This window comes from Centropristis striata, chromosome 14 (assembly GCF_030273125.1).
Source record: "Centropristis striata isolate RG_2023a ecotype Rhode Island chromosome 14, C.striata_1.0, whole genome shotgun sequence".
Taxonomy (NCBI): Eukaryota; Metazoa; Chordata; class Actinopteri; order Perciformes; family Serranidae; genus Centropristis; species Centropristis striata.
The window spans coordinates 26,887,961-26,903,836 of NC_081530.1; the positions used below are offsets into that span (position 1 = coordinate 26,887,961).

Genomic DNA, 15,876 nt, shown 5'->3' on the forward strand with positions numbered 1-15,876 from the left:
AGTCAGACAGTTTTACAGCCATGCACACACACACACACACACACACACACACCCAACACACACACACACATACACACACACACACACGGTGTTTCTAATCCAGTGGTATGCGCTGAGCTGTTTAGTGTAACAGGTCGCCATTGTTCAGCGATGATATTCACGACACATGTGCCTCGTGTCAAAGGTCAAGTAGTCTCAGCTGTACTCAGAAGCGCTTAAAATGACAGTTGAACCGCTGTGATAAGTGTGTGTGTCTGTCTCTGGCAGCTGTGCAAGATCTTCAGACAGTGTGTGTGTGTGTGTGTGTGTGTGTGTGCCTCACTGTCGTAGTCGATAGATGTCTGTGCACTTTGACTGTACTCAGTTAAACCACAGCTGCTCTTCATTGTAGACACATCAGGACAGACTGAAGATGACCAGAACACTGATTTCAAGCCCACATTAGTCTACAACCCCGATTCCAAAAAAGTTGGGACGCTGTTAAAAACATAATAACAACAGAACGCAATGATTTGTAAATCCTTTGCGACTTCCATTGAATTGAATATAGAACAAAGATGAGATATCTAATGCTGAAACTAGGAAACCTCTGTTTTTTATAAATATATACACTAATTCTGAATTAAATGCATTCTGTTTTTAATTAGGTTTTACACGTAAACTGCTCAGCCAGCAACATTTTTCTGAGCCACATAATTTTGTTTTAAAGATTGGGCAGAAGAATAAATCCTTCAGCTGAAAGTTTTCAAAGAGACAAAAAGGAGAATATTTCCATTTTTTGAATTGGTGCAGTCATACAGTTGTGGATGTGAATATTCCAGCCAATTTAAACATCAAATAAAGTATAATAAGATGTAACATGATAGAATAAAGAGCTGGAACAAGCTGGTACAGAATATATTTGTGGTACTAACAGATAGAAATGGTAACAACCTTAAAGCTGCTTAAAGGGAGAAAAGTGTCATCATCAAAGTGTCTCTTGGTTCTGAAGATGAAAGTGTGTTTTCATCTACATGTACTCTTACTCATTTTATACAACCTATGACTCATACACATACATTATGGTGTACTAGAAAAAAACATGAATTCTTGCCACCAAGCTTTCAGATATATCTTGTGTAATACTCCCCCTACTGGAGAGCTGTGCTACTACACCTCTTGTCTACAAAACACCTGGAACCGCTGTGTTTTCTCTCATTAAAAACTCCCCCAAAAAATGCAATACTGTTATCTATAATTCGCCTTTCTCCACCCACCAGGGCCCGATCGCCCCTCCTTCTTTGTTTGACCCCCCCACTGCTCCCTCCTGTCCTCCTCCACCTCCCCCTCCTCCCCCCGGCCCACCTCCAGTCTTCACTGACGATGACTCCCAGCCTCAGGCGGGCGGTACTGCGGCCCAACACTCAGCGCTGTTCGCCCAGCTCAACCAGGGCATGGACATCACTAAAGGTGGGCTGAAGAAAGGCTGCAAAAATAGTTGTGACTTTGTTTTAAACATTTATAAAACAGAATGCAATAATTTTATAGTAATCACATATAACATATAACAATCACTGAAAAATGCTCTTGACTAGATGTTAAATGTTGTAATTGATAACATTTTATTTTGTAAATATACACTCTAAATTCTGAGTTTATTTATTTGAAATCAACTTTTTGGGACTCAGGGTTGTGTAAGATGCATGAGCCCAGGGCTACAGCACCAAGGAATGTTATCATTTTCTGAAAATGTAATAAGACACTATAATGTCATAAAATGTCCTGACTGATATTGTAATAACATTTTCAGGGATAGTGCAATGCCTTTCAGGTGGATATTTCTTTTAAACTGATGATTTAACTAATGATGGATAATGTAATAATGTAAAAAGAAAAAGAAAAAAATATGTTTTTCTTCAAACTGTCATAGAGATCAGGTTATTTTCCTATTGTTACTAATAACATTTATTTTCAACACTTGCACACTTTACATTAAAAAAATCGCTAATAAAAAAATATCCATTTATTATTACATCTTTAATTCTGGAAAAAAAGACCCAACTGAAAGGTATTACATCATTGCTAAAAAAATGTTATTTTATTTCCGTTTTATTGCATTGTTGGTCAAGTTGTCAAATTAAATTACATTTTTATTACATTTTCAAGAAATTCATTATTTGAAGCTCAGGAGGCTACTGTAGCTTTCATTGATGACATGAGATCATGTCCTGTGATATTTATGTGAATTTAGGTGTTTATTCCGACAAATAGGAGTTTACATTCTACAGTTAAACATGTTGGGTTTTTAAGACCTTTTTAAGACGTAATAACTTCAAATTACACAGTTGTTAGGCAGGCAGCTGAATAAACGTAATTAGATAAAAAGCAGTTTAGTGTTCTTCCCAGGAATTACAGCATCATGTGAGAAGATGCAGTTTACAGAAAATTTAGTGGAACTGTTCAGTATTTTCCTTACAGAGTTTGGTTGGTGGCTGGTTGAAAATGTTTCAGAATTTCAGAAGAAGAGGGATTTGAGACATCTAAACGCCTAAAATTCTCCTCATATTTTCCATCTGTAGGTCTGAAGCATGTATCAGATGACAAGAAGACCCACAAGAACCCAAATTTGCGTTCTCAAGCAGAACCAACCAAAACAAAGTCTGCGGGGACAGTGAAGACGCCCAGGGCCGCTGTCCAGAAGAAACCCCCTCTGCTGGAGTTGGAGGGGAAGAAATGGAGGGTGGTGCGTAAAATGGTTACTTTCTATTAGGAAAATGTCTCTCATATGGTGGTGGTAGGTCACATGTTACTGACTGAGTCTGTTCCCTTGTGGCTTCAGGAGAACTTTGAGCAGAAACACGACCTGGTGATTGAGGAGACGGAGCTGAAACAGGTGGTCTACGTCTTCGGCTGTAACAACTCCACCCTCCAGGTTAAAGGCAAAGTCAACTCCATCATCATAGGTGAGTGGCCTGAAAACAGACTGAAAATATGAGATTAAATTCATAATGTGTGATTGTGACTATCTTTACGTGTATTGACCTTCTCCAGACAACTGCAAGAAGCTTGGTTTGGTTTTTGAGAACGTAGTTGGGATTGTGGAGATCATCAACTCCAAGGCGATTCAGATACAGGTGAGAAAAACATTCAAAGATTGCTAGAGGTGTGAATCAGAAGAGGCCCCACAATATGATTTTATCCCCATACTTGAGTCACGATACGATATTATTGCGATTTTAAGCATTTTGCGTTATGGTTATGGTATTTAACTGTTTAACTGCAGTTTGTGTTCATAAAATTAAATTAAATCAAGAGAAAATCATCAGTCTAGACTGACCAAACCAGTCAAACTGAACTGAACTGATATCAAACATGTATGGACGACAACAACAGCAGCATTTTCTTAAACCTTAGGCCTCACTGCTCTGAATTTTTTGAATGAAGCATAAAAAAAAGGTCTAAATTTGCAGTTATTTCGACAACTTCCCGACACGATATCCTGACCCAAAGGGTGCCTATAGACACCTTCATAAATTGGCCGCCATGAATCGATATAATATCGTGTTACTATGCTGTATCGATTTTTTCCCCCGCCTCTACAGATTTCATTGGTAAAGACACACACATTTAGGATCAGTTATTTATGTTGTATATACAGTACTGCAGATCTAAAGGATTGTAGGCTAAAGCTGCAATGATTTTTGATAATTGATTAATCATTAAAGTCATTTTTCATGCAAAGATGAGAGAAAATGCAGTTTTCAGAGCCTGAAATATGTTTTTTTTTTAAATCATATTAAACTGAACATCTTTGGGGACTTTGAGACGCTGGGATGGACAATTTTAACAGTTTTCTGAAATTTTATAGACCAAAACATTAATCAAGAAAATAATCAGCAGATTGATCTAAAAATAATTGTTAGTTGCATTATTTCATCATTATGTGTCATTTGTATGTTATCCTGTGTTAAAACATCATTGGACTCAGTCGTTTTTATATCAATGTAAATTGTGCCGCACATCAGTAAATGCCAGTTTTTTCTCTATAGGTGATGGGAAAAGTTCCCACCATTTCCATTAACACGACAGAGGGCTGCCAGGTCTACCTGAGTAAGGACTCACTCAGCTGTGACATCGTCAGTGCAAAGAGCTCTGAGATGAACATCCTGGTACCACAAGATGACGATTATGTGAGTGTCTGAGATAGAAGGGGCAAGGAGAGTGTTTGAGCCCTCTGCTAGTCTCTGAATGTTAACCCTGTTAACCCATTGAAACTAAAACGCCTGTAAAAACTGCCTGTAAAACCTCTGGGCGATTTTAAAATAAGCCCCTAAAACCTGAAGTTTTTCTGGAAATTCAACAGAAGTGTCAACGCTTCTACTATATAATAGATTTTTTTTAGAAATGAAATTCAAAAAGTATTTGAGAGCTTATAAAAATACTACCAAACGACGTATCCGCTTTCCAGGCTTCAATGGGTTAATCCAGTCAGTGTTCTCCTGGATTCTTCAGCTGCATTGACAGTTATCTCCTTGTTGTTCTACAGAGGGAGTTTCCAGTCCCAGAGCAGTTTAAGACGGTTTGGGACGGCTCCAAACTGGTGACAGAGCCCACTGAGATGGCAGGCTGATCGATGCTTCATCCCCACCAGCACACAGCATCACCTTTTGTTTTTTTAAATAATCTCTCCGTACGAGATGTAAAAGGGAAAACTCTAACAGATAAATTTTAGATCCTGTCTTTGGTCTTGTTTTTGTGATTTCATGTCATCCTAGCACTTTGAAACAGTTGAATCACATGAACCAGTAAGTAGGATGATGATTATCCCTGCAGAAGAAGTTTACAAAAGCAACCAGACAATAAATCCTAGGTGATGGACAGAGCAGAAGTAAGATGTAAAAGACAAAGAAATAGAGTCTGCACACTAGAAAATGCTCTCATGAACTTATATTTATTTATATTGCCACCAAAGTGTGATTCATGTGTCTGAAATGTGGTAATACAAATAAATATTTGTTCATACGTTAATAATCCCTCTTCAAAACACGGAATAAATGGATATCTCAGGTTCAAGTCCCATAAACATAATTGTTTTTACTTTATCTTACATTCTGTGCCATAGCAATAAAGGCATTTATGTAAGAATGTTACTGTTGATATATAAGCAACAATATTTCAGCATTGTTATGACTGTACTCTATCTACATTCACTGTGCGTGAGTTAAAGCACAATTTAGACCACAGCAGTAACACATTATTTTACAGAAAAGGCTAAAGATGACATAACATGCACATAAAACATTTAGTGGCCAAACAGACAAAAGAAACTTGGACTCAAATGAATACCTCACCACCAAAATTTTCATTTGTTTATTAATGACTCACCTTGCTGGATGAATTAATGAAAATGTGACTTGGAATATTCTGCACATGTGGAAAGTTGTAAAGAGATGTTTTTAAATACTATTACTGTTGTTAATGCAGGCCCCATTCAGTTAATCAAGAATTTTCTCCATTTTTGGATTTGAATTCAAGGTAACACAGGGTGAGTAAATTATATACAAATTATCGTTTTGGTGGTGAAGTATTCCTTTAATTGTCAGACTTTTTGGTATGTTTTCTATCTAATGAAGTGTATCTTAGTTATCTTTTTGAATGTCTCTAGTGCATGGTAGTCCTGTAGTACTGTTGCACTTTGCAAGTGAAGTTAATGCAAAACTGCTCACTAAGGCAGATTTCACCGCCTTGCTAGTGTATGTAAAGTATAATTATCAGCTCAGACAGATGTAACAATGTCAGGAGCCATTAAATCAACATAAAATAATTAACTAAATACTCTGAATACTAATTTCTCTGAATTTAAAAAAAATCAAGTTACAAGAACAGCATTTCGAGCACTTCCTAACCTCTGTATTACTTTGTACTAAGATGTAGCACATGGCACCAGCATAAGATAGACAAGAAAGTGTGCACCACTAACGCTTTTCAAAACTTTTAATTTACACAAAACTAATGGATGTTATTGTGTATCATTTTTCCAATAAAATCAAAACCTTCAGGTCTTGCGTGTTAGTGTTATTACAAAAAAAAGAGCTGCACCTTGTAAGACATTTCTGCATCATCCAGACCAAGAAAATAGATTTACATTTACATATGACTACAGGCAAGAAGAAAACACATACATATACTCAATTTAAATGCAGCCATAAGTAAACCAGTCATGTCACTATGGAATATATTCCCTGTTTAAAACAACTGTTCACTCTTTAGCAGCCATGAGGAGATAAAACAAATACTCATGTGCAAAGGCTCTATTCAGTGTTTGATCACCATATTTCCCTGAGAGTCTTGAGTAAAAAGCATGTCGTCTTCCTCGTCCTCCTCCACAAGAGATTTACAAGCGCTCATTTTCACCCTCCCGGAGCTTATGTTACTCTGATCTTTGAGAGGACTCCTGGCTTGCAGACCTCTGTGTGCTATCACCCTGAAGCCTTCAGAGTCCTGCGTGAACAACGTGGCCAGACTGTCCTCATCAGCCTCCCTGCCAGACAGCTGTGCTGCAGGTTTCTTTACAGGAGAGCTGTTCGGTTTTATCCACTTGAACTGTGAGTCAAGGCTCTCCTCTTTATCAGCCTTTTTCCAAAGCTGCTCTGGAACGCGTTTTCTCGGTGAAACACTTTTTGATTCTGTCCATTTAAGATTTGACAGAGGTTGAACCTGAGAGAGAGTTGAATGCTTTCTTGGGGATTTAGGAGACCAAAACATGCTGTTTTCTTTCTCATCATCTGTCTGAGAAGAGTGAAAGTTTCTCAAGGATTTCTGAGTTGAGGTTCTCCCGTCCATATTAATCCGAATACCGAAAGCATCCTCACTTTGCAGACTGTTAAGGAAGTTTGGCTCAGAGTCAATAAAGTTCTTTGCTGTGCTCTTTTTCATGTTTGTTTGGTCAAGTTCACTTTCAGAATACTGGCTACAGGTAAGCAGTGGGTCCTGACTCCACGCCTGTGGAACAGGTTGACTGTCACATGGCAGTTGGGAGGCTGCAGTGAGCCTCCTCTTCCTCTGTGGTGGATTTATCTCCTCAAACGGCTCTTCTTCAGATTCACAGTACACGTTTTGAGAAGGTGTATGGCTTGCTGCCCGCTCCTGCCACATAGCCGCTTCAGGCTCATTCACGTTTTCCCTTCTGCTTTCATGATCCACACCAGGATCGGAGTTACAGAAGTCAGAGATTTCAAGATCTATTTCACGTCTTCGTTTCTTCCCCGATGCTTCAGGTGTGGACGGGGTAGATGGTGAGGAAGGCTGTACTGGATCCATGTTTGGCACTTCAGAAGTAGACATCTTATTGAGAACTTTAGGAAGAAAAAGAAAGAAATGGCTGTGTTTATACATTCAATGGTCAACTGCAGCTTTTTCAATATCTGACTGATGCAAAATATGATATTAATCCGAAGAAAATAACTTTTTTGTAACATACCTCTGCGCTGCCCTGCGAAGAAGGTCGATATAGAGCTCTGTTTGGTCTTTGGCATCTCTAGTTTGGTCTGAGTGAAATTGAGTGCCACAGCCAAACTGTATCCTCTGCCCTCAACAAAGGGATTCAGCAGTTTAGAAATGGGACGGGCAAGTCTTTTCTGAAACACAAGATATGCAGATTAAAATGTGATCCGACAAAAACACTTATGTGCAATAAGTGAATAAGAGGCTGTGATATTACTTATTATTAGTTTTATAATGTAATGGGTAGTGTGTTATTAACATCTGTTAACAAGTTATTAAATATATTAGATGACTGCTTAATTGAGAGGTAGCGAAAAATGTATTCAGTCAGAATTTAAGATAAGATAAGAGAGACTTCATTGTTTGTGTAGTTTAAAGCTAGTTTCCACTGTTACCTTTTGAGCTTTTCCTTTCAGTTGCACAGTGTCCAGCCAAACACCACATTCCTCCTGAGCAAAGCTCTGCAGTGGCTTGGAGGTCTTCATGGCTGAGAAGTTCAGATCTGCAATAAATGCAATAAACATATTATATTTCTGAATAGAGAAAACTAGATATTAATTTGTAATAAAAATTTTGGTTCTCGCCACGATCTGTAAGAGGCAATATTATAATCTTGTTATGTTATATTATATATATATTTTAATTTCTTTAACCCTCTGGAGTCACCAAAAGCGCCAAAGCATTACTTCTTCATGACATCCAGACGTAAAAACAAAGCAGCATTAAGCCCTAACATAAATTTACCTCTAAGAAATGCCTAGAAACTCCATGAGCCCAGTTTTAGTTTGATGATGATATACCGAGTAAAACTGGAGACAAGGTCAAATATATTTTGTATAAAAATATAGAACTGGATGTAATCCTCTTATATATTTGCAACCTTTGTTCACATTTGCAGCATTTAAGATTCGTCATTGAGCATGATCGTGAATTGGAAGTTTAAAAAAAACAAAAACTGATTCAAAATCACATTTTATCTTCGTTTTTCTTTGTTTCTTTTGGGTTCAAAATGTTGTTCCAGTAAGTAAGGATGAAATAATTATTATCAGGTCATATAGGTGAGGTTGTGCTGAAAAAAAATATACATAATTACACACAGTGTTATTACTATGCCAATAGCCATCCTTTGTTACATCGTTTTTGAGTGAATTGATCAATAAATGTCATATGTTACATTTTTTGTTTTTGTGTTTCTTACAAAACTTGATAAAATGAGTTAGGCGATTATTTTAACAGGGTGACGTTATGTTTACGATAATTCAAGGTACAAATGGTGTTGATTGTCAGTTAGCCAACTGCGCTAACAGCTTAGCTAAGTGGTATTTAATGATCACTGCCTTACTTAGATTGTCCATATATGAAGCGAAGATCGTATTATACATGAACTGACCTCAAATAACTGCGGAAGAGATGTTTAGCTTCTCTTTTCTTGAACTTAGTGCACCCGTTTTTGTTCAGATGTTCGTGCTCGTCCGTTTGTTTGAGTCTGGCGCCTCGACGATTAGCTGCCCCTGATGTTTGACTGAGTGAAAATGATTACATTTGTCCCGGCCTAAAATCCGTTCTTTACTGCAAAAGATCATTTGGAATACAATATATAAATGCTCCGAAAATAAACTACTTATATTTGATACGCCAGCATTAATCTCAAAAAGTATTCATTTTTATTAAGGCCCTATGGACACCTAATATTTTGACGTCTGCGGGTCCTCAGTGGAGGGTGTGTTTACATTGACGTCACAGCCGCTTGCCGAAAGGGTAGGTAAAGTGTCTTTTAATTCCGTCGATTAATAACTAATATTACAGAAATACAGCGAGCGTCTTAACTGTTACCACAACAATAGTCTCTAATACAAACTTTAGTATTCACAAACAAGTACCTGTACCGCTCAGTTATAATAAATCATTAAGGAAGTGCTTACGAGCTAGCATCGACAGCTAACTTCGGACTAGCTAGTTCGGCAAAACAAGATATTGAAGGCTGGTCATCGTCTCTCTTCAGCTAAAAAGGTTCTCATCCCTTTTTTTTTTAGAGAATAAGCTACTTGTTTTGAGTGTAACAACATGTTTAAACTCAACGCGGCAGCATTGTAAGCCTTTGTGATGTCTAGCTACTGTCGGAAACAGCGAACAGTCTGCCTTTCCTTAGAGGCATAGATATGACATAACAATAATATTATCGTCCCCCTGTTAAAATAATCGCCTAACTAATTTTTCAAGTTTTGCAGGAAACACACAAAACTTCACCAGAAGTGTAACATATGACATTTATTGATCATTTCACTCAAAAAGGATGTAACAATGGATGGCTATTGGCATAGTAATAACATTGTGTGTTAATTATTTAACTTAAGAGAAATAAAGGACTTAGGCAATTTTTTGAACATGCCTTTGTGACTTAAGCAAGATATGGTAACACTTTATTTTGAAGGTGTCTACATAAGAGTCACACAAACCTTTCAGAAACATGACATGGCAAGTACCATGAGCGTTAATGTTACTTCAAAGTGTCATTAATGTTCATGACACATCCCATGTCATGTTTATGACACGCTCATGTCACTCTTATGTAGACACCTCAAAATAAAATGTTACCATATCTTGCTTAATTCAAAGGCATGTTCAAAAAATTGCCTAAGTCACATTTTATTTTGACTTAGGCATAATAAATCCACTTAAGTCACACACTTGACATAGGCCATTATGATTTTACCATAGGTGGCCGGCGTCATGAGGAAATGATTTAGACAAAAAAAAAACAACAATTTTGACAAAAAAATGACTTAGGCGATTATTTTAACAGTGTGATGTTATGCTCATCAGGTTAATTAAAAATGACAATAGCATCTCGACCCTTAAGGCTGTAACTAAAATGGTCCTGTGTCCTAAAGGTTGATGTTTTACTCCATAGAGGTTTATTCCACCTCTAGCATTTATAAATCAATGTATTCCCTTTGACCTAATCCAACAATCCTGAAGTAAATTTGGGAGCAGGAATTTGTTGTGCCAAGACCATATCCTTGATCTTGTCCACTCATATTCAGGGTATGTTATAGAAATTGGCAAAAAATGTACTACAGCACCAATTATATTTGCAATAGATGCAACCTAGATGCCGGTAGACTAGAAAAGGTATCATTTTTATGATGCTAGCAGAGTGCTTTGTCCCCTAAGAAACAAGTGTATAAGAAAGACAACATAATACTGAAAAGTAAAGTTTCTTGTACAGTATCCTCGACTTGGCAGCTATAAATTATATTAAGAATGTTTCAATCTGACATTGCTCTCCTTAGATCATTTTGACATCAAATGGTGAAAGTGATAATCCAGAAAATGTCTTCAAGACATTCCATGCCACGTATTATAGCAACATTTTAAATATAACTTGAGGAAAACTTTAATTTATAAACAGTCGGAAAGAGTTTTGCTTCTTTGCAGTGCAGTTTGATTTGTCCAGGTGTTTGTCCACAATTATCAGTCAGTTATTTGATACATTGTATCAAATCTTAAATCTTTTCCAGATAAAGTTCCAATACATCAGCATCATGTTTCATGGGATTCCAGTAACTGGAGGTGTGGGAGGAGGTAAATCATTCAAATAGATCGAATGTCCACAATTTAGGTGTTTTAAATTATTCAGTCAATTTCCTTTCAAGAGAAAATTACAGTGAATGTCACTCATAGTCTGCATTTTTTTCCCCTTTTCCACAGCTCCGGCCAATAAGCCTGAGTTATATGAGGTAAATGTCACTATTTTTTTGTGCTTTATGTAAGGCTTTGCAATCTGCATAAAATAAAGAAACACAATAATTTATGGAATTAGAATTATCTGTTTATTTAATTCAGAAACATGTAATATTTCATAGTAAAGGCCCTCACCACAAATCATCTCTTTTCAGGAAGTGAAATTATACAAGAATGCAAGAGAACGAGAGAAGTAAGTGTAATATATATGACCAATAACATGCCTAACATGAACACAGAGTAACCCAGATATTCATAACATGACTAGTGTTGTAACACTTTTAATCCTGTTTCTGAAGGTATGATAACATGGCAGAGTTGTTTGCTGTCGTCAAGACCCTTCAGGCCCTGGAGAAGGCTTACATCAAAGACTGCGTCACACCTAACGAGTGAGTTTTACTTGAGTATGAATTGTATGTTTAAAAGACTCAATACCACCTGTGCCTGTTATTGTATGTCGTATTAATGTGCAGGAGTTGTGTGTTACAGGTACACTGCTTCCTGTTCCAGGCTGTTGGTTCAGTATAAAGCTGCTTTCAAACAGGTGCAGGGCTCTGATGTGGGCTCCATTGACGATTTTTGCAGGAAGTACAGAGTGAGTTCTCAATTAGATTATTTAATAATCTTAATTATTTAATTATATTAATTTTGACCTATTTGACTTTATTTGTGACCATTTCCACCAATTGGTCCGGAAATTAACCAGTTTTCTTGGATTTGGAGTTTAAATAAGGATGTTACTCTTGTCATTTTGTCTCCTAGCTCGACTGCCCATTAGCCATGGAAAGGATTAAGGAGGATCGGCCAATCACCATCAAGGATGACAAGGGCAACCTGAACCGCTGCATTGCAGATATAGTTTCTGTACGTCTTCTCTCCTCTCCATCTTATTAAACAGTCAGCACAAATGGGAAGCTTATTTTGGGTGTGTGCCAGAATAAAAAAGATTGCAGTCTTTTTCCATTCAAGCACTCAGTGGTTGAAGTGGTTTCACTTAATTTGGCTCATCCTGTGGTCAGTCATGAAGAATGTGGATGGATGGTGCCAGCCGTATCCAATGCCAACTTTGGTCTTAAATCATAAACTCTGACACACTAATAAAATCAGTGGACAGGCAGTATGATTCTGTAGACGGTGTGCCCTGTTTGTATTGCTGACTGTTAAAAAAAATCCCTCTTGTGGAAGTTGGAAAGTATGTTGGGCATTGTTTCATTATTTGTTACTTTCCCTTTCAGCTCTTCATCACTGTGATGGACAAGCTGAGACTGGAGATCAGGGCCATGGATGAGGTAAATAAAAACAATTATATAAAACTTAGATAATAACAGTCTTACTGTAAAACAGCTGCTTAACTGATTATTTTGTGTTGATCCAGATCCAGCCAGACCTGAGGGAGCTGATGGAAACCATGAACAGAATGAGCAACATGCCGCCAGACTCCGAGGCGAAGGACAAAGTCAGCCTCTGGTTAGTTTTAATGGGCCACCCAGTTTGCAGTGTTTATATTGTAATATTTATGCAATGTTTAGTATGTACTTATACACCTTGTCATGTTGTTCAGCTTAATGTCACTTAGAATACTAAGTGCTACTTTAGTCACAGTTGACACATACTTGCTTGATGATTGTGTCCATAAATTAAACTAATACTAAATTCACTGATTTAATCCATGTGTAATGATTTGCAGAAGACTATCGGGTTAAATGCTGTTGTAGAACAAGCCAGACAAAAGCTGGAACTGTCGATCTGTATGTTTCCGCTTAAACTAGTGAGTGACAGTACACAGTGATAAACACATCACAGTATTTAGTAGATTTTACTTTGACGCACTCTGAATCTGTAGTTGGAAGCTGTCTGGTCGCTGTGGGAGGAAGGATTTGCCTTCCAGTTTGATTTTGTCAAATCAACACTGGAATGTTTGAAATGCATCCACAGATATACCTAACTTTAGCTGTAAAATGTCAGGATGCATTTAGACACAAATCGTTGTCAATTGAGCTTAACTAACCGGGCCAAACCAACTAGCATGCTACAGCTGATAAACAACAACAGGTGCACTGCCTAAACATTGCAGGTAAATCTCAATCCAGAATTTCTGTTCTGGGCACATGAGCATGTAGACATTAATAGAAAATTTGACAGTAACTGTTTGGGTCACAGGGCATACCACATACATGTTGCATACTGAACCAAACATCCTGTAAATGGTTTGAGATTAACACACCTACCTCTAGTTTATACCTATTAACACCTATAGTATCTGGTATTATAGAAACCTGTGTGTTACTAATGCCCAACAACTCCACAGGATATCTCCAAGTAAATTTGTATTACGTATTGTGAAAATCATGTCAGATCAAATTGACACATCCTTAACTGCATGTACTGTATAACCTACTTTAGTATTACATTTCTGCATTGATCCTCAGCAGTCCTAAACCTATGAAAGTGTGTGTAAGTCTTTTTTATCATAACTCTCATATGCCTTGATTTGTATTTGTCCTCATCAGGTTGACCACCCTCAGCAGCATGTCAGCCTCAGACGAGTTGGATGATAATCAGGTGCGCCAGATGCTGTTTGACTTGGAGTCGGCTTACAATGCCTTCAATCGCTTCCTCCACTCCTCCTAAAACATCTGTCCATTATTGATCCATCTGTCTGAAATTCTGACTGTAATATCTATTAAGTTAAAAAAAAGAAAACACTCTACTTTCTCCCTCTGCTTGTTGGTAGGGAGCGGATTTATATCTAGACAGGTTTTCTGTCTCATATCCTCCCAATTCTTTCCTGTTTCCTATGTCTTTGTATTCATGTTTTGTACCATTCGAACTTCACCGCCTTGTAAACTCCGCTGTATCTGGTACATGTTGCTGCCTGTAGCCTTGCCCACCAGGCTCACCCTGTGCTGCGAGACGCTCCATCGGCCTCTTTTCTAACCAAACTTGTGTGATAAATCATTTAACATTGGCTGTTTATTCTGCCCTCAACAAAACAGTTTACTTCTAACTTTGTACTGTAATATCAAAAAGGTCTAATTTTATACTTAAGTTTTGCAGAGCACCAACAAAGAAGCATGATTGATACAATTATATTTGGGCAAAGTCTGCACACGAAGAAAAGGTTGCAACAGCCAAAGCCTTTATATTATTGGAAAGATAAATATATATTTTTTTCTTTTTGGTACCCTAATTCTATCCACTTAGCTTTACTGTTCTGTATAACATTTTGTTTTTCTATCACACATGTTTACTGCAAATTCCTGCAATAGTTTTTGTTGATAGAAAAATAAGCTGACATAGGCTGTCAGTTAAATTAAAATAAATGCAGCTGAAATAATCGTTTGTGAAACTGCACTTCTGATTAATAATTGTATTGAATCTATGGTGGAAGGAATTATTTGTGTACATTTTCTAACCCTGTTTTCTGTTATATGTAATCCATATTTCATTTAGAAGTGAGGGTTTGGTCACATGAAATGTGGTAAAAGCAAGCTGGACACACCCCTTCTTTTTTTGCTTGCTAAATATGTTTCAACCCTCAGACACCATTAGGGCGAACATATTTATTAAGATTTATCATTGTAAATAATAGTTTTGATTTTTAAATGAGAGCATGTAACACCTTTTTAGAAATAAAGATGAAAAATCTACCTCCAACTTCATTTGTGTTGTGTGTGAATACAATTAAATTATTTTTTCCCTTTGCATCGTCCTAAACCATATAAATTATGTGACATCTTACTGAATAATAGAACTGTTAAAAACCATTAGTTCTCTGAAGTTGAATGTAATATAAATGGGTTACCCAGTCAGACATTTACTCAAGTACTGTACTTCAGTAGTTTTGAGGTACTTGTGCTTTACTTGAGTTTTTCCACATATGTAACTTTAAACTTCTATTTCATTACATTTTAGAGGCAAACGACTGTGCTTTTTATTCCATTACATTTAGCTGCCAGCTTTAGTTATTTTCAGGTCAAGAGTTAACATGAAAAAATTCAATCCATGTTAAATGATTACGCATGTTTATAAATGAAACCACAAAAAAGTATATTAAGTATTTAAAATCAACCCTACCTGGACAACAGTCAAATGCTGCTTACATAAATGCATGAAAAAAACGATACAGTAACATATTTGGAATATATAAAACAATCTAAGGTAAAATAGGTAAATAATCAAAATAAAAAGTAGATATTTACCACACCAGTTGTTGTTAACATTGATTTCTGATGGTTAACAAGTAGGAGGAGGGTTATTGTGTGGCCATACATATATGCTGATAAGCAAATCAACAGACAGACAGACAGACAGACAGACAATCAAGGAGGTAGCCTGACCAATGGGGGTAATTTTATGTAAATGCTATATGTGTGTGTGTGTGTGTGTACTTTGTATTTATAAGTGCTTGTATATATATATATATATATATATATATACATATGTGTGTGTGTGATTATTTCAGGGAAAAGGAAAAAGAGGTGTGTTGCAAAGTTCTGTGTAATTGGGATCAGGCATTTGTAGAGGTGAATTTTTTAATAAATGTAGACCAAGTTTTGATGAACCGGGGTTTGAGTACTCATTTTTGATACTTGAAGTCAGTTTCGATGCTGTCACCCTTATTATTTTTTTTAAGTAAGTGCTGAATGT

The 15,876-nt window shown here is 36.9% G+C and overlaps 3 protein-coding genes across 4 annotated transcripts in view; 2 read left to right on the forward strand and 1 right to left on the reverse strand.

Moving 5' to 3' along the window:
* cap2 (cyclase associated actin cytoskeleton regulatory protein 2) overlaps positions 1-6,040 on the forward strand; it is a 27,783-nt gene extending 21,743 nt beyond the window's left edge. Inside the window, exons 8-13 of the mRNA XM_059350475.1 lie at positions 1,260-1,449; positions 2,559-2,722; positions 2,819-2,942; positions 3,031-3,113; positions 4,029-4,169; positions 4,526-6,040. Coding sequence (XP_059206458.1) covers positions 1,260-1,449; positions 2,559-2,722; positions 2,819-2,942; positions 3,031-3,113; positions 4,029-4,169; positions 4,526-4,609 — 786 coding nt within the window. The 3' untranslated portion in view covers positions 4,610-6,040. The remainder of the gene's footprint in view (positions 1-1,259; positions 1,450-2,558; positions 2,723-2,818; positions 2,943-3,030; positions 3,114-4,028; positions 4,170-4,525) is intronic.
* Positions 5,959-9,016, reverse strand: LOC131985403 (aurora kinase A and ninein-interacting protein). Its single transcript, XM_059350476.1, has 4 exons — positions 8,873-9,016; positions 7,878-7,984; positions 7,460-7,616; positions 5,959-7,334 (listed from the first exon to the last, which is right to left on the reverse strand). Exons 2-4 carry the CDS (start codon positions 7,965-7,967, stop codon positions 6,295-6,297), a joined length of 1,287 nt encoding a protein of 428 aa, XP_059206459.1. The 5' UTR covers positions 7,968-7,984; positions 8,873-9,016; the 3' UTR covers positions 5,959-6,294.
* Positions 9,017-9,218: 202 nt separating this feature from the next.
* On the forward strand, positions 9,219-14,705 carry vps28 (VPS28 subunit of ESCRT-I). Of its 2 annotated transcripts, none has more exons than XM_059350743.1 (10): positions 9,219-9,240; positions 11,004-11,067; positions 11,194-11,222; positions 11,382-11,419; positions 11,526-11,615; positions 11,716-11,821; positions 11,989-12,090; positions 12,462-12,515; positions 12,602-12,693; positions 13,737-14,705. In XM_059350743.1, exons 2-10 carry the CDS (start codon positions 11,028-11,030, stop codon positions 13,855-13,857), a joined length of 672 nt encoding a protein of 223 aa, XP_059206726.1. In that variant the 5' UTR covers positions 9,219-9,240; positions 11,004-11,027; the 3' UTR covers positions 13,858-14,705. The 2 variants fall into 2 exon arrangements, with proteins under 2 accessions (XP_059206726.1, XP_059206727.1); XM_059350744.1 differs by lacking the exon at positions 9,219-9,240 and adding an exon at positions 9,257-9,492.
* The last annotated feature ends 1,171 nt before the right edge of the window (positions 14,706-15,876 follow it).

Bases quoted from the DNA above. Each gene is read 5' to 3' on its own strand.
- vps28 (XM_059350743.1), top strand. From the start codon at position 11,028: ATGTTTCATGGGATTCCAGTAACTGGAGGTGTGGGAGGAG. The intron at 11,068-11,193 runs GTAAATCATTCA...CCTTTTCCACAG, and splicing joins AACTGGAGGTGTGGGAGGAG to CTCCGGCCAATAAGCCTGAG. The intron at 11,616-11,715 runs GTGAGTTTTACT...TGTGTGTTACAG, and splicing joins GACTGCGTCACACCTAACGA to GTACACTGCTTCCTGTTCCA.
- LOC131985403 (XM_059350476.1), bottom strand. From the start codon at position 7,967: ATGAAGACCTCCAAGCCACTGCAGAGCTTTGCTCAGGAGGAATGTGGT. The intron at 7,617-7,877 runs GTAACAGTGGAA...CTTGTGTTTCAG, and splicing joins TGAAAGGAAAAGCTCAAAAG to AAAAGACTTGCCCGTCCCAT. The intron at 7,335-7,459 runs GTATGTTACAAA...TTCTTCCTAAAG, and splicing joins CTTCGCAGGGCAGCGCAGAG to TTCTCAATAAGATGTCTACT.